This window comes from Bos javanicus, chromosome 15 (assembly GCF_032452875.1).
Source record: "Bos javanicus breed banteng chromosome 15, ARS-OSU_banteng_1.0, whole genome shotgun sequence".
In the NCBI taxonomy this organism is placed as follows: Eukaryota; Metazoa; Chordata; class Mammalia; order Artiodactyla; family Bovidae; genus Bos; species Bos javanicus.
This window is the reverse complement of record NC_083882.1, coordinates 17,703,390-17,730,230: the sequence shown is the minus strand read 5'-3', so window position 1 is coordinate 17,730,230 and position 26,841 is coordinate 17,703,390. Positions and strand designations below refer to the sequence as shown.

Here is a 26,841-nt window from a genome sequence, read left to right as displayed (position 1 = left end):
ACCAGTGTATTGTATTTTATGCTTCAAAGTCTTTTATTCTTTACCCTACTTCTCTAAGCTATATATGTAAATAAAATTCAAGATTTAAAGATTGTATATATATAAGATTTAACTGTTATCAGAAATTATAAGTACACAACATAACAAAACAATGTAATTATATTGTGTATGTGTATAAAACATGCATGTGCAAAATTTTTTTGTCTAATGAAGTAGATGTAACGTTTTTTCCCCTTCCAATTATAAACTCAGGAATGATCAATTTTACTTCTACTTAAAAAAAAATTATTTATGGCTGTGCTGGGTCTTTGCTGCTGCACACAGCCTTTCTCTGATTGCAAGGAGTGGGGGCTACTATTTAGCTGCAGCATGAGGGCATCTCATTGTGGTGGCTTCTCTTGTTGCAGAGCATGGGCTTTAACGCATGTGGGCTCAGTAGTTGTTTTGCATTGGCTTAGTTGCCCCATGGCATGTGGAAATCTTCCTGGACCAGGGATCGAACCTGTGCTCTCTGCATTGGCAGGCAGATTCTTAACCAATGGACCACCTGGAAGTCTTGCTACTGCTGCTGCTGTTAAGTCGGTTCAGTCATGTCCGACTCTGTGCAATCCCGTGGACGGCAGCCCATCAGGCTCTGCCGGCCCTGGGATTCTCCAGGCAAGAACACTGGAGTGGGCTGCCATTTCCTTCTCCAATGAGTGAAAGTGAAGTTGCTCAGTAGTGTCCAACTCTTTGCAACCCCATGGACTGCAGCCCACCAGGCTCCTCTGTCCATGGGATTTGCCAGGCAAGAGTACTGGAGTGGGGTGCCATTGCCTTCTCCGACCTGGAAGTCCTACACCTACTTTAAAAAATACATAAATATTTAATATTTATTTGGTTGCTTCAAGTCTCAGTTGAAGCATGTGGGATTTTTGTTGCGTCATGTGGGATCTTTCCTCGTAGCGCATGGACTCTAGTTATGGCATGTGGGCTTAGTTGCTCTGTTTGTAGGACCTTAGTTCCACAACCAGGGATCAAATCCATTTCCTCAGCATTGCAAGGCGGATTCTTAACCATTGGACCATTAGGGAAGTTCCTTACTTCTAAATTATATTTATAAATTAATGTATTTTCCCAAAAAAATCGTATTCACATAAGTAAGTGAATAGTACTAGAAGAATTTTTCCTTACAATGTTACTCAATTCATTGACCATTTCCTGAATTATTGTTAAAAAACACATACTGATCTAACAAAAAAAAGTTACTTTTAATAATGGATCAAATTAGTCATCAATTGTGTTGAAAGCAAACAATTAGAAGTCATCTTGCAAACAGATATAATACTTGGTCATCAGAAATTCATTTTCTGTACAATGGTACCAATACTTCAAAATATTCCTTTGTTTACAAAACAGGGAAGAGTAATTCTAGAAAGAAGTGGAAAGGAGAAACTGCAATGATACCTCCACCAGAGGGCTCAATTTCAGAAAGTGATTTCCTGAAAAGTATCTACATTGGCATACTTTGGGGAATTCCTTCTGTATCTCTTGAGGGAGAAACAGCCAGTCTGAAGGCCACTAACTTACTTCACAAGAATCTATTCATCTCCTCCGATCTATTTGCACTGCCCATGCCTAGCTTTTGTGTGAACTACTATAATAGCTGAGTGGTCTATCCCCCTTCTTTCAATTCAACAGGTTGAGAAAACAGCTGTCAGTCTTTTATTGTTTCTCTGAAGGTACTGTGTCATTCTCTCTGCTCTCTAGATGTTTTAGTGCTTTGTTCTGTTTCCAGTTTCTAGCTGTTTTAGTATGATGTAGCTAGGAATGGTTTAATTTCTAACTATTATGTTTGGGAATCAAAGAGAGATCCTTGAATATAAAGTTGGCGTCTCTCTCAACTTGGAAAAATTTTGGTCAACAGTTCAAGCCTCCTTTCCCTTTCTCTATTATTCCAATTACATATTGTTATAGATATTTCACCTTTACTCAGGTAACAATTTCCACTTATTTGTCTATTAATTATCCATATGTATTATTTACTCTTTATTATTCATGACCTATTTAAGATTACTGAGATATAATTCACATACTACACAATTTATCCATTTAAAGTGTGCAATCCAATGTTTTTAAAAGTATATTCACAAGGTTGTACAACTATCATTAAAATAAAATTTTAAAACATTTTTATTACTCCAAAAAGAAACCCCATACTTATTAGTAGTCAAATCTCATTCTGCAGTGATGCCTGCCTCTCAGTCCCTGGTTATTATTAATCTACTTTCTGTATCTTCTGGACATCTATAAATGGAATCATATAATATGTGCCCTTTTGTGACTGATAACTCTTATTTAGGATGATGTTTTTATGATTCATTCAGATGATAGCACATATCAGTTCGTTCCTTCAAAAAAATTCTACTTTTAAACATGGTCAAAAGATTTAACATATTAGCCATTTTAAGTGTACAATTTAGGGGCATTAAGCATATTCACAATGTTCTGCAAATATCATCACTATGTCCAGAACTTTTTCAGTATCCCAAACAGAAACCCTGTAAATAATAATCTTCCATTCCTTCTTATCTGTATCAATAACTTTTCCTATCCTAGATACCTTGTGTAAGTGGAATCATAGAAAATGTTTCTTTTTGTGACTGGCTCATTTCACTTAGTAAAATATTATCAAGATTTCACTCATATTGTAGCATATATCAGAATCTCCTTCCTTTTATAACTAAATAATATTTCCATTGCATAGACAAATCATGTTCTACTTATCCTTTCATCAGATAATGGGCACTTGGTTTCTTTCCATTTTTTGGCTATTAAGAATAATGCTGCTATGAACATTTATCTCCAAGGTTTCTAGCAGACGCACAATTTCTTTTCTCTTGGGTATATATCCAGGAGTGGAACTGTGGGTCACATGTTAACTTTATGTTAAACTTCTTGAGGAACTACAAAACTGTTTCGATAGTAGCTACACACCAACTATATATGATTCCAATTTCTCTCTACATCTTCACCAACACTTGTTAATGTCTTTTTAACTTCAGTCATCCTAGTGGGTGTTAGTGGTATATATCACTGTGGTTAAGCTATCAATTTAATTACTTTTTAAAAAATATTTTTTATTTATCTATTTGTTTATTTTTGGCTGTGTTGAGTTTTTGTTGCTATCTGTGGGCTTTCTCTAATTGCAGCAAGTTGGGGCTACTCTCTAGTTGCAATATACGGGCTACTCAAAGGGGTGGTTTCTCTTATTCTGGAGCAAAGGCTCTAGGTGCATGGGTTTCAGTAGGTGCGGCTTGTGGGCTCTGGAGAATAGGCTCAGCAGTTACGGCGCACAGGCTTAGTTGCCCCACGACATGTAAAATCTTCAGTCTTCCCAGATCAGAAATTGAATTCAAGTCACCTACATGGCAGGCGAACTCTCAATCATTGGACGACCGGGGAAGTCCTAATCTTAATTATTTTAAAGTACTTATCTGATAACTCTAATACAGGGTCATCTGAGAGTCTGCATCTAAAATTATTTTTCTCTTAGTTGACCATAAATTTCTCTGCCATCTTAGGAGTAGTAATGTCGCAATGAATACTAGGCACTGCATATAAAGAATCGGGGAGGAGGGGCTGAGGGGTAAATGAGGAGTTTGGGATTAACATATACATACTATTATATATAAAACAGATAACCAAAAGGACCTACTGTACAGCACAGGGAACCATACACAATATTTTATAGCAACCTATAAGGGAAAAGAAGCTGAAAAAAATATATATGTGTAACAATCACTTTGTTATACACCTGAAATTTACACAACATTATAAATCAACTGTATTTCAACTAAAAAAAAAAAAATCACAGAGGCACCACCAGTTCAGTTCAGTTGCTCAGTCGTGTCCAACTCTTTGGGACCCCATGGATTGCAGCGTGCCAGGGGACCAGATGATGTTTATCTTCCATTAAGAGTGTATTCACCCTTTGTTCTGCTAAGGAAGAGGTTGATGACTTTAACCCAATCAAACTATTTTGGTTCAAGGATGATGACTTGTAGTTTTGAAGAACTGGTCTACATTTGGTTAGCCAATGAGTCTAAGGAATGTTCCTTGCGGGCTTTCAGTTGAGAGCCTAGTGGGCTTTGTCATTCAATACTGTGCGACGACCAAAAGCTCTACTGTTCCCTAGCGGTACTGCCCAGTCTAAGCTCAATCTAGATTCTCAGATACTTCTTTGAAACAAAGCTACAAAGACTCAGCTAACTTCTGAAAGGTTATCCCTCATTTCTATAACTTTTGAGTAGTGTGTTCTAGTTGCTTCTGTAGCTCTTTGATAATATTATATTAAAATAACTATTTTCTAAGTTTACCTGACTCTCCTGCTTGTTCTCAGTGGAAGCATTGCCTCACCATGACTACTATACTCTTCCTCAGAAGTGAGTCTTCCAAATAACCTGGATGTTTCTAGCAGCTTTATTCTCCTAGAACATTAATTACTTTAAGCACCTCCAACAGCCCCAACACTCATGTTCTGCTGCCTGAATAAGCTAATAATACTCATTTTATTCCGGAGAAATTTTCTACTTAATGTGGACCTAAAGATAGGACATGGTCACCTTAGAATAAAAATAATAGACAGGAACCCAGTAATCCCCACTTCTGGGAATTTAGAGTACAGAAACAAAAAATGGCATATATACAATATTATCCTCTGGAACACTACTAATAAATAGCAAAGTATCAGAAACTACTTAGTGTATAAATAAAGGATAAATTAAATAAACTATGCTGTATCTGGGCTTTCCAGGTGGCGCGAGAGGTAAAGAACCTGCCTGCCAATGCAGAGAAAAAAGAGACGTAGGTTCAATCCCTGGGTTGGGAAGATCCCCTGGAAAAGAGCATGGCAACCCTTTCTAGTAGCCTTGTCTGGATAATCCCAAGGACAGAGGAGCCTGGCAGGCTATGGTCCATAGGGTTGCAGAGTCAGACATGACTGAAGCAACTTAGCATGCACATGCTGTATCTACCAGTCATAACACCATGCTTTTTATTAAGAATAACAAAGTTATAAAAAAAGAAAACTACAGATAACATGCTAAGCAAAAATGAGAAGGATGTTTACTTTCACCACTGCTGTTCATCACTATCTAGAGCTGGAAATTCCAGTTAGAGCAATTAGGCAAAAATAAATGAATAAACAAAGTCTTCCAAATTAGAAAGAAAGAAAAATAAAAGTATCTTTAGTAAGAGATGTAATGACCTTCTATATATAAAGTTATTAAAGAACCCACAAAAAAGCTACTTAAAGCCAATGAATGGATTTATTAGCAAAGTTGCAGGGTACAAGATTGACACACAAGAATTAGTTGTGCTTTCACACACCAGCAGTGAACAATCCAAAGGAAATTAAATGAACAATTTCATTTATAGTAACATCCAAAAGAAAAACATACCTAGAAGTAAACTTAACCAAGAACATGAAAGCCCAAGCAGAGTAGAAGAGCCATCTTTGCAGGGTTTAAAGCCTTGCATGCAGTGTTAGAGCCTGCTGCTGCTGCTGCTAAGTTGCTTCAGTTGTGTCTGACTCTGTGCGACCCCATAGACGGCAGCCCACCAGGCTCCCCCGTCCCTGGGATTCTCCAGGCAAGAACACTGGAGTGGGTTGCCATTTCCTTCTCCAATGCATGAAAGTAAAAAGTGAAAGTCAAGTCGCTCAGTTGTGTCCGACTCTTCGCAACCCCGTGGACTGCAGCCTACCAGGCTCCTCCGCCCATGGGATTTTCCAGGCAAGAGTACTGGAGTGGGGTGCCATAGCCTTCTCCGGTGTCAGAGCCTAAGCTTGGCAAATTAGACGTTCACTAGAAAGGACTAGCATCCAGGTGTCAAAAACCAACAGACAAGGGATATATGGATGAGACGGAGTGGCCAGGTATGGAGGATGAGAGAACAAATAGGTAAGGAGGGTTTCCACGCAAAGGGAAGGCAAAAGGGGAAGTGTTAAGGCTCCAGTTGGATGAGGAAGGCATTCATGTAGGGGGCGGCCCAGTTGGGGGAGTCAGAGCCTTAGCACGGTGGGGCATGTATCCACAAAGAAACAAGGCCAGGTACTATAGATTTAAATGCTTTTGTGTATACCCACCCTAGTTTGCCAACTGAGGGGGACCAGACCAGTGAAGCAACAATACCAATGAATACACCCAGCACCAGATTTTGCTCACTAAATACCAACATCCACTAAAATCAACTAGGACTTTGTCAAAGTTGCCAAAATGGCTAATCCTGTGGCCAGGCAACGTAAATTGCAAAATGAATCTGGAAATCTCAAGTGCCAAAAAGAAAGGAAGAATTTACTGTTAAAAGGACTCAGAAACCAGTTGCCACTATGAAACCTAGGATAATTTGAAAATGAAAATAAAAAATAAAAGCAAATTATGGGAGTTCCAGAAAAACACCTACTGACTATGCTAAAGCCTTTGACTGTGTGGATCTCAAAAAAATGTGGAAAATTCTTAAAGAGATGGGAGTACCAGAGCACCTTACCCGTTTTCTGAGAAAGCTGTATAAGGGTCAGAAGCAACAGTTAGAACCAGATATGGAACAACTGAATAGTTCAAAACTGGGAAATGGCAAGGCTGTATATTGTCACCCTACTTATTTAACTTCTATGCAGAGTACATCATGCAAAATGTCAGGCTGGATGAATCACAAGCTGGAATTAAGACTCCTGGGAGAAATATCAACAACCTCACATACACAGATGATACCACTCTAAAAACAGAAAGGGAAGAGGAATTAAAGAGTCTCTTGTTGAGGGTGAAAGAGGAGAGTGAAAATGCTGGCCTGAAACTCAACACAAATAAAATTAAAATCATGGCATCTGGTCCCACAACTTCATGGCAAATAGATGGAGAAAAAGTGGAAGCAGTGACAGATTTTGTTTTCTTGGGTCCCAAAATCACTGCGGACACTGGCTCTAGCCATGAATTTAAAAGACACTTGCTGCCTGGGAGTAAAGCTATGACCAATCTAGACAGCATATTAAAAAGCAGAGACATTACTGCTGACAAAGGTCGGTATGGTCAAGACTATGGTTTTTCCAGTAGTCATGTACAGATGTGAGAGCTGGACCACAAAAAAGAAGGCTGATCACTGACAAATTGATGCTTTTGAATTAAAGTGTGGAGAAGACTCTTGAGAGTCCCTTGGACTGCAAGGAGACCAAACCAGTCAATCCTAAAGAAAATCAAACCTGAATAATTCATTGGAGGGACTGAGGCTGAAGCTGAAGCCCCAATACTTTGGCCACCTGATGTGAAGAGCTGACTCACTAGAAAAGACCTTGATGCTGGGAATGATTGAAGGCAAAAGGAGAACAGGGTGGCAGAGAATGAAATGGTTAGACTGTATCACCAACTCAATGGACATGAATTTGAGCAAATTCTGTCAGATAGTAGAGGACAGAGGAACCTGGCATCCTTTAGTCCATGGAGTTGTAGAGAGTTGACAGGACTTAGCAACTGAACAATAACAACAACAAAATGAGAGTTCCTTGGTGTCTAGTGGTTAGGATTCAGGGTTTTAACTGCCATGGCCTGGGAACTGAGATCCTGTAAGCCATGTGGCACAACACCCTGCCTCAAAAAATATAGCGAACCCACTGAATAAATATAGTAATAGTAAACTGAATCCATACTAAGAAGAAAAATCAATGTACAAACTGAAAATTTAACAAGCAATGATGGGATCTAAAGGAAATCAGTTCTGAATATTTATTGGAAGGACTGATGCTGAAGTTGAAGCTCAAACACTTTGGCCACCTGATGTGATGAACTGACTCATTTGAAAAGACCCTGATGCTGGGAAAGATTGAAGGCAGGAGGAGAAGGGGATGACAGAGGATGAGATGTTTGGATGGCATCGCTGACTCAATGGACATGAGTTTGAGCAAACTCCAGGAGCTGGTGATGGACAAGGAAGCCTGGTGTGCTGCAATCCATGGGGTCACAAACAGTTGGAGATGACTGAGTGACTGAACTGAATTGAACTGATGGAATCTTTACGTAGTTGTAAAGTACTTGTCAACAAATACCTAATTACTAAACGAAAAGGAAATAACTGAGTGGAGAAGTGTGGCAGGCACCAACTTAATCAGGTGACCAAACTAAATAAAACTGATACTGCAATAAATCAAAATCATGCACTGTTGTTTAGATAAGATGCAGTAAGGGAATTCCCTGATGGTCCAGTGGTTAGGACTCCACTGTTTCACAGACAAGGGTCACTTTCTGGTTGAGGAACTAGGATTCCATAAGCCATGTGGCATGGCCAAAACAAAAACAAAAAATGCAGTTAGAATAATAGACTTTCATTTCTGCCAAAGATGCAAACCTGACTCTTAAGAAAAAAAAAAAAACCCAACCCATCAGATTAACTCAAACTAACAAACATCCCACAAAAAATCTGGACTGTAATCTTCAAAAATGTCAAGGTAACAAGAGTCAAAGGAGAGATGGTTCCAGACCAAAGAAAAAGGTCAGTTCAGTTCAGTTCAGTTCAGTCGCTCTGTCGTGTCCGACTCTTGCGACCCCATAAACTGCAGAATGCCAGGCCTCCCTGTCCATCACCAACTCCCGGAGTTCACTCAAACTCACATCCATTGAAATATAACAGCTAAATGTAAAACACGATTGTGTACTGGATCCTTCTGCTACAAAGAATACAATATGGTCAATAAGCTTAGTGATCTGAGTAGAAGGTTATTATGCATCAATGTCAATTTTAATTATTTTGATAGCTCTATTGGGATTATATTTGTAGAAAATATACACAACTGTACTTGGAATAATGAACAACTTACTCTCAAATAGTTCTAGAAAAAAAGTTTTAATATATTTTCAAAGAGAAAAAGATAATGAAACTTCCAACTTTGTGTACATTATTTTGACAACTGAGAAAAAATATGCCTTAAAAAGCACAACCAAAACTAAAATGAGATTAAATTTAAAAATTTGAAGAGCCCTGTATCTATTAAGGAAATTGAACTTGTCAGTATCTGCCCACAGAGAAAACTATCAGCCCAAATGGTTTTACCAATGAATTCTACTAAACATTTAAGGAGAAGTAATACGAATTAACCTATTTCTTTTAAAACCATACAAAAGGAAAGAATAACTCTCAACCCTTTTTATGAGGTCAACATAATCCTAAAATCAGAGAACAATAAAGATATCACAAAAATGAAAATTATTCAAGGCACAAAGGCCAGAAAGAGGTGAATCATTCCCCAAAATAAACAAAAATATTTAACAGAACATAAGCAAATTAAATCCAGGAATATACAAAAAGAATTAATACATCATCACCAAGTAGAATTTATGCCAAGAATTCAAACTTGGTTAAATGTTTCCCTAAAAAAATTCAGTGTTTCCTGAGGAAGAAAAGCAGAGCTGAAGGAATCAGGCTTCCTGCTAACTTTGGACCATACTACAAAGTTCAGTCATCAAACAATATTGTATTGGCACGATATTGATATAAAAAAACACACACACACACACCGAAATATGTATCAATGGAACAGGGTAGAAAGCCTAGAAATATATCCATGCATCTATGGTTGATTAATCTATGACACAGGAAGCAAGAATATACAATGGAGAAAAGACAGTCTCTTCAATAAATGATGCCAGAAAAACTGGACAGCTACGTGCGAAAGAATGAAATTAGAACACTTCCTAACATTATACACAAAAATAAACTCAAATGGATTAAAGATCTAAGTGTAAGATTGCATACTATAAAACTCGTAGAGGTAAACACAGGCAGAACCACATAAACTGCAGTAAGATCTTTCTGGATCTACCTCATAGAATAGTGGGGAAAAAAAAAGGGGACCTAATTAAACTTAAAAGCTTTTACATAGCAAAGGAAACTATAAACAAAATGAAGACAACCTACAAAATGGGAGAAAATATTTGCAAATGAAGTGACTAAGGACTAATCTCCAAAATATACAAGTAGCTCATGCAGCTCAATATCAAAACAACAAACAACCTAATCAAATGATGGGCATGTGTGTGTACTAAGTTGCTTCAGTTGTTTCTGACTCTTTATGACCCTATGGACTATAGCCCACCAGGAATAATGGGCTTCTGTCCATGGGATTCTCCAGGCAAGAATACTGGAGTGGGTTGCCATGCCCTCTCCATGGGATCTTCCCAACTCAGGGATCAAACCCACGTTTCTTATGTCTCCTGCACTGGCAGGCAGGTTCTTCACCACTAGCACCACCTGGGACACCAAAGAGTGAAGTGAACTGAAGTGAAATGAAGTGAAATGAAAGTCATTTATTCGTGTCCCAACTCTTTGCGACCCTATGGACTGACTGTAGCCCACCAGGCTCTTCTGTCCATGGGATTTCACAGGCAAGAATACTGGAGTGGGCAGCCATTCCCTTTTCCAGAGGATCCTCCAGGTATCGAACTTGCGTATCCTGCACTTCAGGCAGGTTCTTTACTGTCTGAGCCACCAAGGAAGCCCAAATAATGGGCAGAAGATCTAAACAGACACTTCTCAAAAGACAACAGATAGCCAAAAAGCACATGAAAAGATGCTTAATATGGCTAATTATTAGAGAAATGCAAATCGAAATACAATGAGGTATCACACCACCAGTCAGAATGGTTAGCATCAAAAACTCTATATATAAATAGGGCTTCTCTGGTGGCTCAGTGGTAAAGAATCTGTCTGCCACTGTAGGAGACATGGATTCAACCCCTGATCTGGGAAGATGCCATGGAGCAACTAAGCCCATGGGCCACAACTTTTGAGCCTGGGCCCTAGAGCCTGGAAGCAGCAACTACTGAACCCACAAGCTGTACCTACTGAAGCCCATGCACCCTAGAGTCCATGCTCTGCAACAAGAGAGGCCACCGCAGTGAGAAGCCTGTGCACCGCAACGAGAGAGCAGCCCCCTCTTGCTGCAACTAGAGGAAAGCCTGTGCAGCAACAAAGATCCAGCACAGCAAATAAATAAATAAAATGATTTTTTTTTAAATGTCTAAAAAGTCTATAAACAATAAATACTGGAGAGGGTGTGGAGAACCCTCCTAAACTGTTGGTGAGAAGGCAAGTTGGTACAACTGTTATGGACAGTCCTTAAAAAACTAAAAATAAAACTACTATAGGATCCAGCAATCCCACTCCTGGGCATATATCCAGAAAAAAAAATAATTCAAAAAGATACTGTAGGAGACAGGAAGAATAAAAGAAAAACAGGCCCCGTCAAGGGCCTGTTAATAAATAAAGATTTTTTATTTATTTATAAATAAAAGAAATTTATAATTATTGATAAACTGGATGCTATAAGGCATGAGACTCTGGAATAAGTCCAGAGGGAACAGTTCATAATCTTGAAAACAAGAATGATCCTGGGGTCGGAAAACCGACCCCAGACTGTTTCTCAACTGGCGTCTCAGAGTCACATGTTTAACGTATCTGGTGAAAAATCTATAGATGAGAATATTAGTCTTAGTTACTGATTTGTTATTGATCACTGTTTCCTAATTACTCAATGGTTAATGATCATTTTGTTCTTTGGCCCTGAAGGCCACAAGAGTTATAGTTTAACTCCCCGCTTACTCTTTCCTTCACGGCTGAAAGTCTAATAAAGCTGGCTTGGATTCAGTTTCGGCACCTTCACCTTGGAGTGGTGTTGGTCCCCTGATCCTTGCTTTTCTCTAATTCTTGTGTCTCGTTTCTCATTCTCTCGCTGTATTGTGCTTTCGGAAACCCTGCTTGTCCAGCTCGTCTCGACAGATACAAGCAACCCAACATTCACTGCAGCATTATTTACAATAGCTAGGACATGAAAGGAACCTAAGTAAATGGCCACTGACAGAGGAATGGACTGCAAGGAGATCCAAACCAGTCCATCCTAAAGGAAATCAGTCCTGAATATTCATTGGAAGGACTGATGTTGAAGCTGCAACTCCAATACTTTGGCCACCTGATGTGAAGAGCTGACTCATCTGAAAAGACCCTGATGCTGGGAAAGATTGAGGGCAGGAAGAGACAGGGAAGAGACGGGGATGACAGAGGATGAGGTGGTTGGACGGTATCACCGACTCGATGGACATGAGCTTGAGTAGGCTCTGGGAGTCGGTGATGGCCAGGGAGGCCTGGTGTGCTGCAGTCCATGGGGTCGCAAAGAGTCCGACATGACTGAGTGACTGAATACACAGAGGAATGGATAAATAAATGCGGTACATGTATACAACAGAATATCATGTAACCAGAAAAAGAACAAAATAATGCCATTTGCAGCAGCATGGATGGACCTAGAATCTGTCATATAAGTGAAGTAAGTCAGACAAAGACAAATATCATATGATTCCATTTACAAGTAAAATCTAAAAAAAAAAAAAGATACAAATGAACTTATTCACAAAGCAGAAACAGAATCATACTTTGAAACCAAACATGGTTATGAATGGGGAAAAGTGGGTGGGGAAGGATAAACCAGGAGTTTAGGATTAACATATATACACTACTGGGCTTCCCTAGTGGCTCAGGTGTAAAGAATCCACCTGCCAATGCAGGAGACATGGGTTTGATTCCTGGTCTGGTAAGATCCCACATGCCATAGAACAACTAAGCACATGCACCACCACTACTCAGCATGTGCTCCAGAGCCTGAGAGCCACAACTACCGAGCCCACGTGCTCTAGAGCCCGTTCTCCCACAAGAGAAGCCACTGCAATGAGAAGCCCATGTACCACAGCTAGAGAGTAGCTTGCGCTCACTGCAACTAGAGAAAAGCCCATACAGCAACGAAGACCCAGCACAGCCAAAAATAACCAGACAAAATTATAAAACAAACATATACACACTACTCTATATAAAATGGGGTTTCCCAGGTGGTGATAGTGGTAAAGAACCCGTCAGCCAATGCAAGAGACATAAGAGATGTGGATTTGATCCCTGGGTCAGGAAGACTGTCTAGAGGAGGAAATGGCAACCCACTTGCCTGGAGAATCCCATGGATAGAGAAGTCCGGCAGGCTACAGTCCATAGTGTCGCAAAGAGTTGGTAATGACTTAGCACGCACACATGCATATATAAAATAGATAATCAACAAAGACCTACTCTAAAGCACAGGGAACTCTATTCAATATTCTGTAATAAGCAAAGTGGGAAAAAAGTCTGAGAAAGAATGGATATATATATATATATATCAGTTCAGTTCAGTTGCTCAGTCATGTCCAACTCTTTGCGACCCCATGAACCGCAGCATGCCAGGCCTCCCTGTCCATCATCAACTCCCAAAGTCCACCCAAACCCATGTCCATCTAGTTGGCAATGCCATACAGCCATCTCATCCTCTGTCATCCCCTTCTCCTCCTGCCCTCAATCTTTCCCAGCATCAGGGTCTTTTCAGATTAGTCAGCTCTGACATCAGGTGGCCAAAGTATTGGAGTTTCAACTTCAACATTAGTCCTTCCAATGAACACCCAGGACTGATCTCCTTCAGAATGGACTCATTGGATCTCCTTGCAGTCCAAGGGACTCAAGAGTCTTCTCCAACACTACAGTTCAAAAGCATCAATTCTTCTGCGCTCAGCTTTCTTTATAGTCCAACTCTCACATCCATACATAACTGCTGGACAAACCTGAGCCTTGACTAGATGGACCTTTGTTGGCAAAGTAATGTCTCTGCTTTTGAATATGCTGTCTAGATTGGTCATAATTTTCCTTCCAAGGAGTAAGCATATTTTAATTTCATGGCTGCAATCACCATCTGCAGTGATTTTGGAGCCCCCAAAATAAAGTCAGCCACTGTTTCTACATCTATTAGCCATGAAGTGATGGGACCAGATGCCATGATCTTAGATTTCTGAATGTTGAGTTTTAAGCCAGCTTTTGCACTTTCCTCTTTCACTTTCATCAAGAAAGTTTAAAAAAAAAAAAAAGCAGAATTGAGGTTTCTTTCTAAGAAAAAATTCTGCCCCAAGTGTAGAATCAACTCCTGCCCAAGAGTTTCCAGCCTGCTAGCCTGCCTGACAAACTCCCACAGCTACCAGATGATACAGAGTCTGCCCGCAAGGCAGGAAACTGGGGTTCAATCCATGGGTCAGGAAGATCCCCTGGAGAAGGAAATGGTGACCCACTCCAGTATTCTTGCCTGGAAAATCCCATGGATGGAGGAGCCTGGTGGGCTACAGTCCATGGTGTCTCAAAGAGTCAGACACGACTGAGCAACTAATACTTTACTTTTACAATTACACAGTACTGAGGGGCTTCCCTGGTGGTTCAAATGATAAAGAATCCGCCTGCAATGTGGGAGAACTGGGTTTGATCCCTGGGTTGGGAAGATGCCTGGAGGAAGGCAAGGCAACCCACTCCAGTATTTTCGCCTGGAGAATCCCCATTGACACAGGAGCCTGGCGAGCTGCAGTCCATGGCATTGCAAAGAGTTGGTCATGACTGAGTGACTAAGCACAAGACAACACAATTACATAAGCCAATTCCTTCAAATACATCTCTCTTCAACAATCCTCAGCAATCCAACACCCATCAGTGTATGTCACCACATCAAAAGAGGAAGGAAAGAGACTTCCCCGGCAGTCCAGTGGTTAAGATCTCCCTTCCAATGCAGGGGACTCCGGTTCGACCTCTGGCTGGGGATCTAAGATCCCACATGCTGTGGGGAACTAAGCCTACGTGCTGCAACTACTGAGCCCACACACTGCAATGAAAGATCTCACATGCTGCAACTAAGACCTGACACAGCCAAATAAATTAAAATACTTAAAAGAAAAAAGAATAAGCAAGAAAAACCTTATGGTCATTTGACACAGGAAAAGCATATAGTAAATCAACACCCATTCATCATCAAACTTTCCAGCAAATTACGAATAAAAAGCAACCCTATGAAAAATCCTTACCTAACTTTGTTCTTAGAGACAAAATATTAAGGCTTTTCCTCAAAGCTTGCAGAAAAAGGTAAGGACGCCCACTCTCACTGTTTCTTTTTTTTTTTTAATTTAATTTTATTTTTTAACTTTACAATATTGTACTGGTTTTGCCATATATCAAAATGAATCCGCCACAGGTATACATGTGTTCCCCATCCTGAACCCTCCTCCCACCTCCCTCCCCATACCATCCCTCTGTACTTATGATCCTATCCAGTGGGTCAAACCATAAAAAGAAATAACTCTTTTATTTGGAGATTACATGATTTTTTACATAGAAAATTTTAGGAAATCTATAAAAGAACTACTAGAACTAATAACTTTAACAAGGTAACAATATAAGACCAATTTATAAAAAACAACCATATTTTTATATACTAGCAAAATACTAGAGTATCAAAAGCACTCAAGAAAAAAACAAGAACAAAGTTATACCAGCTGACTTAAACTTTTTGCAGAACTTTATTAATCATAACTATTTGAAATGGCCTAAGGATATTCAGTTAATTCACTGGAATAGAATAGAAAGTCCAGAAAAACATACATATTTTTAAGTCACTTGATTCTTCATAAAAGGCACCAAAACAATGCAGTGGGGAATGGAAAATATTTCCAATAAATGGTGATGAAACCACTGGCCACCATACAGAAAAGAAAAAAATTAAACTTAACCCCTAACTTACACTATATACAAATATCAATTTAACGTGGCTCTTAGACTTAAATGTGAAAGCTACAAATTACAAAGCTTCTAAAAGAAAACAGAAGATTATCTTCTCTTGTCCTAGTGGTAGATGTAGACAGAGGTTTCCTCGATAAAACATAGCAAAATCCACAAAAGAAAAGCACACATATAACAAAGGACCAATATACAGAATATGTAAGAACTCACAGCTCACTAATAAACAGGCAAAAAATCTGAACACTTTATAAAGAAAAATGTAAGAATACCCCCAAAATACATGAAAAACTGTTCAATATCAATAGTCATGAGGGAAATGGGAATCAAAAATATACTTAGGGGACTTCCCTGGTGGCCCAGTTGTTAAGAATCTGCCTTGTGATGCAGGGGACCTGGGTCTGATCCTTGGTCAGGGAACGAAGGTCCCACAAGCCTCGGAGCACCTAAGCCCACGGCCGCAACTACTGCAGGCTGTGCGCCCTGCAGCCCACACACAACTGGAGGCTGTGTGCTGCAACACAAGGTCCCCAGGCCTTAACTGAGACCCAGCGCAGTTAATAAAACAAAACTGTACTGAGATAACGGAACATACATCCAGTCGATTCTGGATGTATGAGAATACCATTTAATCCTCATTCCCCAAAAATATAAGAATACCAAAAAAATACATGAAAAACTGGTGGGAAATATATGAAAAAATCATGCTAGTGTGAGTGTAAAATAGTACAACCACTTTGGGAAACAAACCACTGTGACTTACAAAAACATGGATAAATCTTAAAAACACTATGGTGAGTTGAAAAAAAGTTTTACACAAATAATACACTATTTTATGAATTCAATTTCTATGTAGTCCTAGATCAGGCAAACCTAACCTATGTTGAAATAATCAGAACAACAGTTGCCTTCTGGAAGAAGGTGGGGATAAGGGTGGGACTGATTGGGAATGGACATGAAGTATCTCTCAAGGATGATGAAAATAATGTTTATTTTAATAGGGATGTAGGCATTTGTCAGATCTCACAAAATTAAAAACATAAGATTTATAGATATGACTGTAGGTCAATTTTATCTCAAAGCAAACACAATATTCAATTAATGACTGCATGATAAAATGTTTAGGGAGTAATGGTTACTGATGCTTGCAACTTCTTTTGAAATGTACTTAAAAAGTTAACTGATGGATATACAGGGAGATACATTATTTAATAAAGCAACAGAGGTGACTTTACTCTTAAGTCTGAATATTTTCATTGAAAAAAGGTGGAAACGGGAGAATAAGGAAGACCTTTATGTATTTATATGAAGAAATCTCCAAGATGCAGGGTTATACGTTTCATATTTATAAAGAGAACACAACAAATGCCCTTCTAAACAATGCCAATTACTATAAAAGTGTATGACCCAGGTGTCTTCCACTGTACTAGTACTTAAATAACTTATATGGTTTAAAAAAGACAAAATGAAAATGATTTAAACAAAACAAAAAACAAAGCCCTATTTTCAAGTATATTAACGTTATGTATAATTTATTTAAAATTACAAAAGATCATTTTTCAAATTAACTTTTAGTGCTACTTAGTACTACTCTAAAGATACTATAACTAGCTTAGATTAATGAATAGATGATTACATTTTCATTTTCAGATTTTTTATAATAGTTGTTAGCATGAATAAATCCATCTTACTTGAGATGAGAACTCACCAACAATGAGTTTAAAAAAATAGCAACATAAACATTTACATTAAAATTTATATCCCTTTGGAAAAAATTTACGTATTTATTTGGATGTGCCAGGTCTTAGTTGCAGCATGCAGGATCTTTAGTTGTGGCATACCAACTCTCAGTTTCAGCATGTGGGATCTAGCTCCCTAACCAGGGGATCAAACCTGAGTCCCCTGCATTGGAAGTGTGGATGCTTAGCCACTGGACTAGTTCCAATTTCTCTTTTTTTAATCATCATGGTGAAGAGAGTCCTATTCTATGCTTTTATACATTATAAAATAACTGGTGAATGATGAGGAAGAAAAAACGAGCAAAGAATCTGAAAGAACAAAACTTTTTTAACTTAAAAAAATAAGGTTAACATTCTTTGGTCACAAGAGGAAATAATATAAAATTTAAAATAAAGATAGAATTTTTAATAATCAAAGGCAGCAAAACCATAACAGTTAAAAAAACAAAAAATAAAGCTCATAGGGTTAGGGAAATAGGGCACTTTGCATATGCATGTCCAATAACATATAACACACTCCGTAAAATGCAATTATAAACATGATTTAAAACACTTACCCCTTCTGCTTCAAAGGTAATTCAAGTTTAAATATGGTAGCATCATTAACAACTGCTTTATATGCCTGCAAATAATATAAAATAAGATATGAACATTAGTTTTAATACTTAAAATACAGTCAGAGGAATTATTGTAATTCTAAAAAAATCAAATTAGCTTTTTTTTAATGATGCACCTGGCCTGATAGAATTTTTCAAGTGAAGGATTTCAACATGCTCTTGTCATGTTATGATTATCATTATTCTCAAGTGAGGTCTTAATACGGCCTGATAACCATAACATTGTCTCTTGTCCACAGTCTCCTACAAAATATTTTCATATCACCTCCTTTTTCTTCAAATCTCCAGTATTTCCTCCCTCATGCATATTCTCAGCTGATGATATGGACCTCCTATTTCACTGAGAAAACCAAAGTAATCAGAATTCCCTCCTCTTTTCTCCAGCATCATCAATTTTCCCTTTCTCCATTATTTTTATAGCCTCAGTATGCATATATATTATTTTAAATCTTAAAGATTCTCGCTTGGCTTTGTCCACCTTCAGCTACCGCCCCATATTTCTCTCTCATTAAGCTAAACTTCTAGAAGAATGATCTAACTCACTGTCACTAATTTCACTACTACCATTCTTATTTGAAACTGTTTTAATCAGGCTTTCAACACTTCTACTCCAATCAATCATTCTTGTCAGTCACTCACAACCTCCATGTAGCTGAAGACCACAGTCGGTTAGATCCTTATCTTACCTGACCCGTCAGCAGGATTTGAAAACAGCAAACCATGCCCTCCTCCTGCAAAGAGTGTTTCCCACTTGTTTTCTAGCACAGCATTCTCCTCTCTCCTCAGGAAAGATGGTTCCTATTGGGTTTCTTCTCTTTGCTACCCTCACTCTTAATTTGAAGTGTCAGAGCTTTAAAAACCATCTATATGCTGAAGGTCCCAATTTTATTTTTGCAGGCCCACCCCCTCCATTAAGTTCCAGATCTGATGTTGCCATATGGATGTTTAATAAACATTTCAAAGTTAACTTTGTCCAGAACCGAGTTCCTAGTCTCTCTTTAACCATCTCCCCGGAAACCTGCTTCTTTCAAAGTCTTCATCTTCCCTCACCTCAGCAAGCATATACTTTTAACTGATCAGAAAATCTGAGTGTCATCCTTGACTGATCTCTTTCTATCACATTCCACATCTGATTCCAGTATCAAGTCCTATATACTCTATTTTCACAACACAGTAAAAATCCAACAACTTTTGACTACCTCCACCTACTATCCTTCCGGGCTGCGCTTCCATCATTACTTAACTGAATTACTTAAATAGGTTCTTAACCCATAATCTTGCTTCCTCCCTTGCTTCCTTCAGCCTATTCTTTTTGTAGCAAGACAGGTGATTCTGATAAAACATTAAGTCAGATCCTGTCATTTAGTTTAAGATCTTTCTATGAGTTTCTACACTACTCAGAGTAGAAATAAAACTCCTTACCATGGCTCTCACAGTCTTATGATGATCTGGTCTCCTGTTATCCCTGACTACCCATTTCTGATTTCTTACTATTCTCCCCCTCACTCGATCCACTCTGGCCACAATGATCTCTTTCTTCTCTGGTTCTGGAACATGACAGGCATAGTCTTGCCTTAGAGTCTTTACAAGTGCTGTCCCTTCTGGCTAAAGCATTATTCCCTCAGAAAGCCAGGTGACTTATTTCTTAATCAACTTCAATCTTAATCTGAATGTCACCTCAATAAAGCCTTTGCAGGCCATTCAATTTAATATTTCAAACCACCTTATTACCTCCATACTCCCTTAAATCCCTTTCATATTTTATTTACCTATGTACCTTTCTATCCATTTATCTATCTAAACATAGTGGAGAAAGCTACTATGGAGAAAGCTGATTGTCTTTTTAGAGTCGAGAAAAATATTTCACTTGGGAAGTAAGGAAAGGTAGTTTAAGAGTGGAAAAACTAATGGTAATTTCTAGTGATAGGTTTATGACATTGAAAAAGATACAACTTTAAGGATAATATTATGTTTCATTATCATTATCCTAGACTATAATGATGGGAAATAAGGTATGGAAAACAGGGATAAATGTGATATAACTCTCATAAGAGCCGTAGGAAAGGAAATAGGACAAAGAAATCAACTCTGCTTGCGACAGGATGTTGGAAGAGGCAGAGTATCAAGGAAATTCCAAGAGAAGTATACTTTGAACTGAGTCTTAAGGAAGGATGAGTAGGAATTCAATAATCAGTAATATTCTAAAGAGGAAAACATTCTTGAAAAAATGAGGAAGAGAGCTAATTTCTAGCTAAATTCTGGTCCACAACCATACCCAATCCTTACAAAAGCATATAAGAAATCATATGTAATACGGTTGCCCTCCACTGTTGAAAAATAAGAGTTGCTAGGTTTTTTACTTTGTAGTTTAATAGCATAATGATGCAAGTTTCTTACTACAATTAAATTATGACAATAGTGTTAACATACAGGAATATTACCTTGTCTCTTGCAGTAAGAAATCGTGGGTCATCTTGAAAAGCTTCTTTGACAAGTTTACTGAATCTATTAAATAGTGTAAGTAACTGCTCAACATACTTCTCAGAGTCCTAAAAAATAAAGTGTTTTATATTAAGATGAGTTTTAAAAAAGAGACTAATACACAAAAAATAAGAAAATATAAACATAATTTTAATAAATCATTATAGCTTTAAAATTTGGAAAATTTTCTGAAATATTTTTTTCTTAAGAAAGGTGTTCCAACATCACTGTTTTGCCATCAATTACTAGTTTAAATACCTGATCCTGCATTTACAAATTAACCTTGATATATACCTATTATTGTCATTGAGGAAAACTTACAGTAGTAATAGTTTCAGCAGCTGCTACCATATCTGCCAGGCCCGCACTGATGATATGCTCCTCCAAGTCTTTTAACATTGGTTCTATCCCATTAGGAACTTTGTCCATCAATGAAAACATTAAATGTAATTCTGAAAGGATAGGACATACTCATGTAATCATTTCATCCATCAGAATAGATTTTCTCTTTGATTTGTATCATGGATCTAGAAAGCCTATGATAATAAGAGTGTGGGGAAATATTAGTTGGAAGTTGACAGCTTTAACAGTATTCTGCGAGTACAATTAGTTTAGGAGTTGTTATAATAAGCATAAGCATAATACTATAACTGCCTGACCTACCTTCTCAGTCTGACACAAATTATTTTTAAAAGAAACTCTAAATAAAGTGATCACATACTGTAAAACCCAACTCCTCTTAAAAGGTGAGTCATCTGACTTTCAATAAAATGGAAAATATTTATTCTAAGAAACACAAAAGTTTACACAGAAGATAAGTACATTTCATAAGCTAGATGTAATATTAAACACACGATACACAGCAACATCAAGGGGTAAAATAATCATGTCCTTAGATTATTCAGAGTGATAAGATAATATAAAACTGTATTCATAAAGCATTTTTCAGTTTACAAAATTTTCTCCTGTTAACCCCCACCTTGGATCAGTGGACTCTACTTAGTTTGGCATACAGAAATTCAAATATTTCATTTGTACCGAGTGAGAAACTTGCTTTTACTACAAAAATACTTCTGAAGAATGTATAGATTTAAGTGAACTGAAATACACACTTGAAACACAACTAGAGATTAGATAGGACCTTGCAATTTTATAACATGAAATCTAGAGAGCAATACATCAAAATGTGAAAAGTGGTTGTCTCTGAGCAGTAAGGATATGGGTTAATTTTTCTTTTTGGTATGTATTTCTTTTGGTATTAATATACTTTCTACTTTCCCAAATATAACTTTATGGGGGAGAGGGATCAAGATTACCAACACAGGGAGTTTTATTGCTTTCTAAAAATATTAGTCATAAAGTTCCACACCAAAGTCAAATTACCTAGTTCTATCCTATACTGTACACTTATCATTTAAATTAGCCTTTAAAAGCAGAGTCTGACTTTTGAGAACAAATTGAAATGTACATGAGCACATACAAACATACTGATACCCAAGGAGAAAAAAAATCCTTAAAATACAAGTTCATAATCTTCTTTACAGCATTTCTAACTATGCTAAATATTTTTATCCTTTTCTTTACACAGTTTGCCATAATGAAAATACCTATGTATAAAAGAATGATCTAACAGTAATGTATTAAAAGCGATGTGCTTCAAAGATATCCTATTAAAAAAGTATAACTTTATGTACTGTTTTACCTACTTTCAGTTTCATTTCGCTTGATCATGCCTTGGCACTCTGCTAAGATAGTCTCTTTAAAGGATGTCACCAGGGCATTTACACAGCATTCCATGAGCTGAAATATATCAAAAATTGGTCAAGGCTATTATAAGCACAAATAAAGCACAAATCTACTCCACTCTATTTTGCTTTACAGTTCCATAAAACCACATTGTACAACAACAGCAAAAAACTAAGTATACTGAAAGTAGATTTTACTTACCTTTATTAGAGGGTTGATGAAGATAGATACTCTATATTTGTTTACCAAATATACTCCCCCATAAGAAAAAGCCTAGGAACTCAGGTTCTCTATAGAAATTTCAGTAAAAGTCCCCAGTGAGGGAAGGAAAAAAATTTTTAATCTACAAAATCAAATTAAAAAAAAAACAAACAAACTTTAATGAACTCTTATCTGGAGAGAACCTGTGTTGGAGTTAGATGCTAAAATTCTAAAAGTATGAACATTCAGTTCAACTCATAGTAGGTATTACTGCTGTGGGCACCAAAGAAGTGTTAGAATACCAAGAAAAGAAAGCTATAACCTCAGATCTGGAGAAGATCACTATCTTATAAAGGGCAAACTTTAATAAATAAACTAAGTTAAGTGGCAAAACACACACATACAAACAAAGGAACTATCATTTTTTCTGGGTAGTTAAAAAGGTCTCATCCACCTGATGAAATTTAAATTGGATCTTGAAAAGTGAATACAGGTCTTAAAATGGATTGGTTATTCTAAGAATATGAAACTGACTATGGCAGTGAAGAGATAATAGGAGAGAAAGCTAGAAAGGTAGACTGTAGCGAGATTACGAATAAAGATCTAAGGTTTGGGACTTCAAAGGTTGTTGTTGCTGCTTAGTTGCTAAGCTGTGTCTGACTCTTTTGCAACCCCTTGGACTGTAGCCCACCAGGAGCCTCTGTCTATGGGATTTTTCAGGCAAGAATATTGGAGTGAATTGCCATTTCCTTCTCCAGGGGATCTTTCCCATCCAGGGAATGAACCTGTGTCTCCTGAATTGCCAGGCAGATTCTTTACTCCTGAGGCACCAGGGAAGCCCATTCTATAGGTATGAAAGGTTTTAAACAGAAGATAAATGTAATGAACTTCTATTCCCCCACCAAGTCATTTTTAAAGGATCAGTCTAACTGATCAGCAAGGTAGGTAGTACTGAGTGGTAGTAGGGAGACTGACAAACAAGGCTGTTGAAAGATTCTAAGTAAGATGATCAGGGTGTAACGTTCTGGTTGGGTCTCAGGAAAATCCACCCCACTCCATCACTGCTCCTCTGTGTCATATATTTTTACTCTCCTTGCAGGTATCAAAATGAATAGGTTGTGATTACCTACACAAGGTACACTAAGGCTGATATCTCTCTTCTTCTTAAAATAGATCAGCTATCTGTATTAAGGAAAGGGAATTATATGTGCCTTACAAGTTCTTTGCTAAAAATTCCTCTTAGAACTGACTTAATGTTGCTAATTACTGAAGCTGAATTTGGGAATGGAGATTCATTATACCACTGTTTCTACTTCTTAAAATGTTAAAAAAAATTTCTGCAATAAAAGTTTTCAGGTCCCTCCCTCTTTGAGAATTATGCTAATGACTTTAAAGTCCATGTATGTCAGTTCTGTCCTAAGACAAGCAATAGATATATGACGTGGTTGAGAAATTTCTGCCAAGGTGGGGAGCTCTGACCCAATTGCTGAGTAATTTCATTCTATACCGGCTCTGGAATATGCACAACAGAACACTCCCACTTTCAACAGAGAACAGGTAAATCTAACTATATATAACTTATAATGAATAAGAAAGTGCAACCAGAATAAGCTCTGTTTTCTAAAATAAGCTCTATTTTCTATAATCATCTGTTTTCTATTTCACTGAAAATTTACACTTGAACATAATCTAGCTCTGGAGTAGTCCAAATTCTGCAGACTCTAAAAAATCTAGAGTTGTGTGTTTCAACCTGTTTGTTGTGAAATGTTTTAATGACTGTGACCAGCTTTTCTTTTTAAAATAATATAGAACAGAACTACAACAAAAATATCAAAGTGCTTCACATACAATAACAATGAATATTATTTCATATAATTTTGTTTCAGATATGAGTAAATAAACAAAGAACATACTAAGTTACAATAAAAAATGTATTTCTTATTATGGGTTTCAGTGAGGATTAAAAGGAGAGGCTAGGGAGGCTAGGTGGTACAATGGTTATGACTCAGCCGTTCACTGCTAAGGGCCTGGGTTTGGTTCCTAATCAAGAAACCAAGATCCTGCAAGCCATGTGGTACAACCAAAAAAATAAATGAATAAATAAATAAAATAAAGGAGAGGCTACACTGACAAGATAGCTGAAGTAAATTGAGCAGAATTTGGTAACTGCTTAGATGACAGGAGTTAGGGTTATAACAGGTTACTGAGGAAAAAAAAGAAAGGTTACTGAAGCACTTTCTAGCTTGAAAGGTTAAACAAATTATTACAATAACTAATATCTTTTAATAAGAATCTATGCTGTACCAAACATTGTGCTAAATCCTTTACATACATTATCTGATTAATACCAATATGTCATTTAACCCATGACAACCTTATGAAACAGGTATTTAACATATGAGCAAATACGCTTAGAGAGGCTAAGTTACTTTCAAATATTATACAGTTCATAAGATCTTGAGCTGTAGTATCAGGTCAGGTACGTTACTCCAAGCCTACGACTTTTGATACTATATTAGAGAGCAAGTATATACTTAGTAATGGCTGTGTGCTCAGAAATTAGTTAAGTGTTGTAAGAAATAGAGAAGATAAAACATGGTTTATATGCACAATACTCTCACAATATAGTTGGGGTTATGCAACTATAGTATATCTAAAAATGTATGTATTCTTCATACATAACAGAGGTATATGAAAAGTTCAGTTACAATAAAGCAAAGAAGTGGAAATAAACACACTATTACTACACTATAAACTTCACAAGGATAGACTGTGCTCTGTCCAGCTATATACTTATGGACTCAACACAGTGCTTGATAAATAACATAAAGCAGCCTATAATCTGCTACTAAATCAAGTTGTAGAAACAATAGCTACAGTGGGAATTCAAATAAGAGAAAACGGATGAAGGCTAGAGTATTTAGAGAGACTACTGCAAGATGGGCTTTAAGAATTCTGAAGGATTTGAATAGGAAGAAAAGAATAGTAAAACGATACTTAAAAGCATGAATCCAAGAAAAAAATGAACAGAATGAAGTATATGAATCAGTAATTATTTCTTAGTGGGTAGGATGACTCTTATTGGACAGTATTAAGTTGGAAACAGAACTTAGGACCAAATTATGAAGGGCCTTGAAAATAATGATATTATGGTTTCTGAATAAATAAAAATTGAAAGTGATGCTTATAAAAGAGTAGCCTGAACTCACAAAAGAAGAAATACAAATGGTTCAATATAAGAATAAACACGCTCAGCCTCATTAATTTTTCTTCTTCTTCTTTTCTTGGTCATGTCATACACCATGTGGGATTTTAATTCCCCAACCAGGGATGGAACCCATGCCCTCTGCACTGGAAGCACAGAGTCTTAACCACTGGACTGGCAGGGAAGTCCCCCAGTAAGTTTTAAATGCACATAAAAAATCTTTTAAAATCTACAACACCAGGAAACTGGAAAAATTAATAGACTGACAAAACTCAGATCAGCAAAAATAAACAAGCATACTGTTAATGGAAATAAGAATTAACAACAATATTTCTGAAAATCAGTTTGGTACTATATAGCAATCTGTAAAAGGTGCATACTCTTTGCTTCAGCAATCTCATTTCCAGGAAATTCTATTCCAAGAGAATGCCACATGTAAGAAAGATGTATGCATAAAGATGTCAAAAATATAGAAGGATATAAGATATAAAGATATAAGCATGTAAATATATTCCAGGAAGAACTATTCATAAAAAAAAATCTATAATAATAATGAATAATAATGAAAATTCCCATCAGTAGAGAATTGGTTTCTATAGTGCATATATATGATGAAATACTTAGAGGCATTAAAAATAATGTTATAATACAGACGTGTTTAGCATACCAATGTACATCATATTTTTTTTCAAACTTTGGGGAAAAAAGAGAAGAAACAAAAAAGGGAATTCCCTGGTGGTCCAATGGTTAGGACTTTGCACTTTCACTCTGAGGGCCTGGGTTTGATCCCTGGTCAGGGAACTAAGACCCTGAATACTAAAAAAAAAAAAAAGAGGGGGAAGGAAAAGAAAGAGTAAGAAAGGTGGAAAAGGAAAAAAGAAAAGGAAAGAAATGAAAAAAGAGATCTTAACGAAGTAAGTATTACAAAACAGTGATGATTGTTGAATCTGCTGGCTGAGTTTGGAGGGTGGGGTTCATTCCACTATTTTCTATACTTTTGTAAATATTTGAAAAGTTTCATAGCAAATAATTTTTTAAAAAAAGAGAGAAGAATTATGGTATAGATCCCTGTGTATTGAAAAATCCTTTAGAAAACTACTTTATATAGGCAAAAAGAAGAAAGGGCAGTTGCTTATTTCCAAAGAGTCTCGCCATCACAAGAGGGTCAGATCCTTGAGGGCAGGGACCATGTTATTGCTCTTTTGTATTTTTC

The 26,841-nt window shown here is 37.2% G+C and overlaps 1 protein-coding gene across 4 annotated transcripts in view; it reads right to left on the bottom strand.

The window, feature by feature from the left end:
* The window catches only part of CUL5 (cullin 5), a 126,756-nt gene that overhangs the window by 18,972 nt on the left and 80,943 nt on the right, over positions 1–26,841 (bottom strand). For all 4 annotated transcript variants that reach the window (XM_061440220.1, XM_061440219.1, XM_061440221.1 and 1 more), the window contains 4 exons: positions 22,183–22,276; positions 20,798–20,928; positions 20,437–20,544; positions 17,936–18,000 (listed from right to left, as the gene is read on the bottom strand). In XM_061440220.1, coding sequence (XP_061296204.1) covers positions 17,936–18,000; positions 20,437–20,544; positions 20,798–20,928; positions 22,183–22,276 — 398 coding nt within the window. The remainder of the gene's footprint in view (positions 1–17,935; positions 18,001–20,436; positions 20,545–20,797; positions 20,929–22,182; positions 22,277–26,841) is intronic.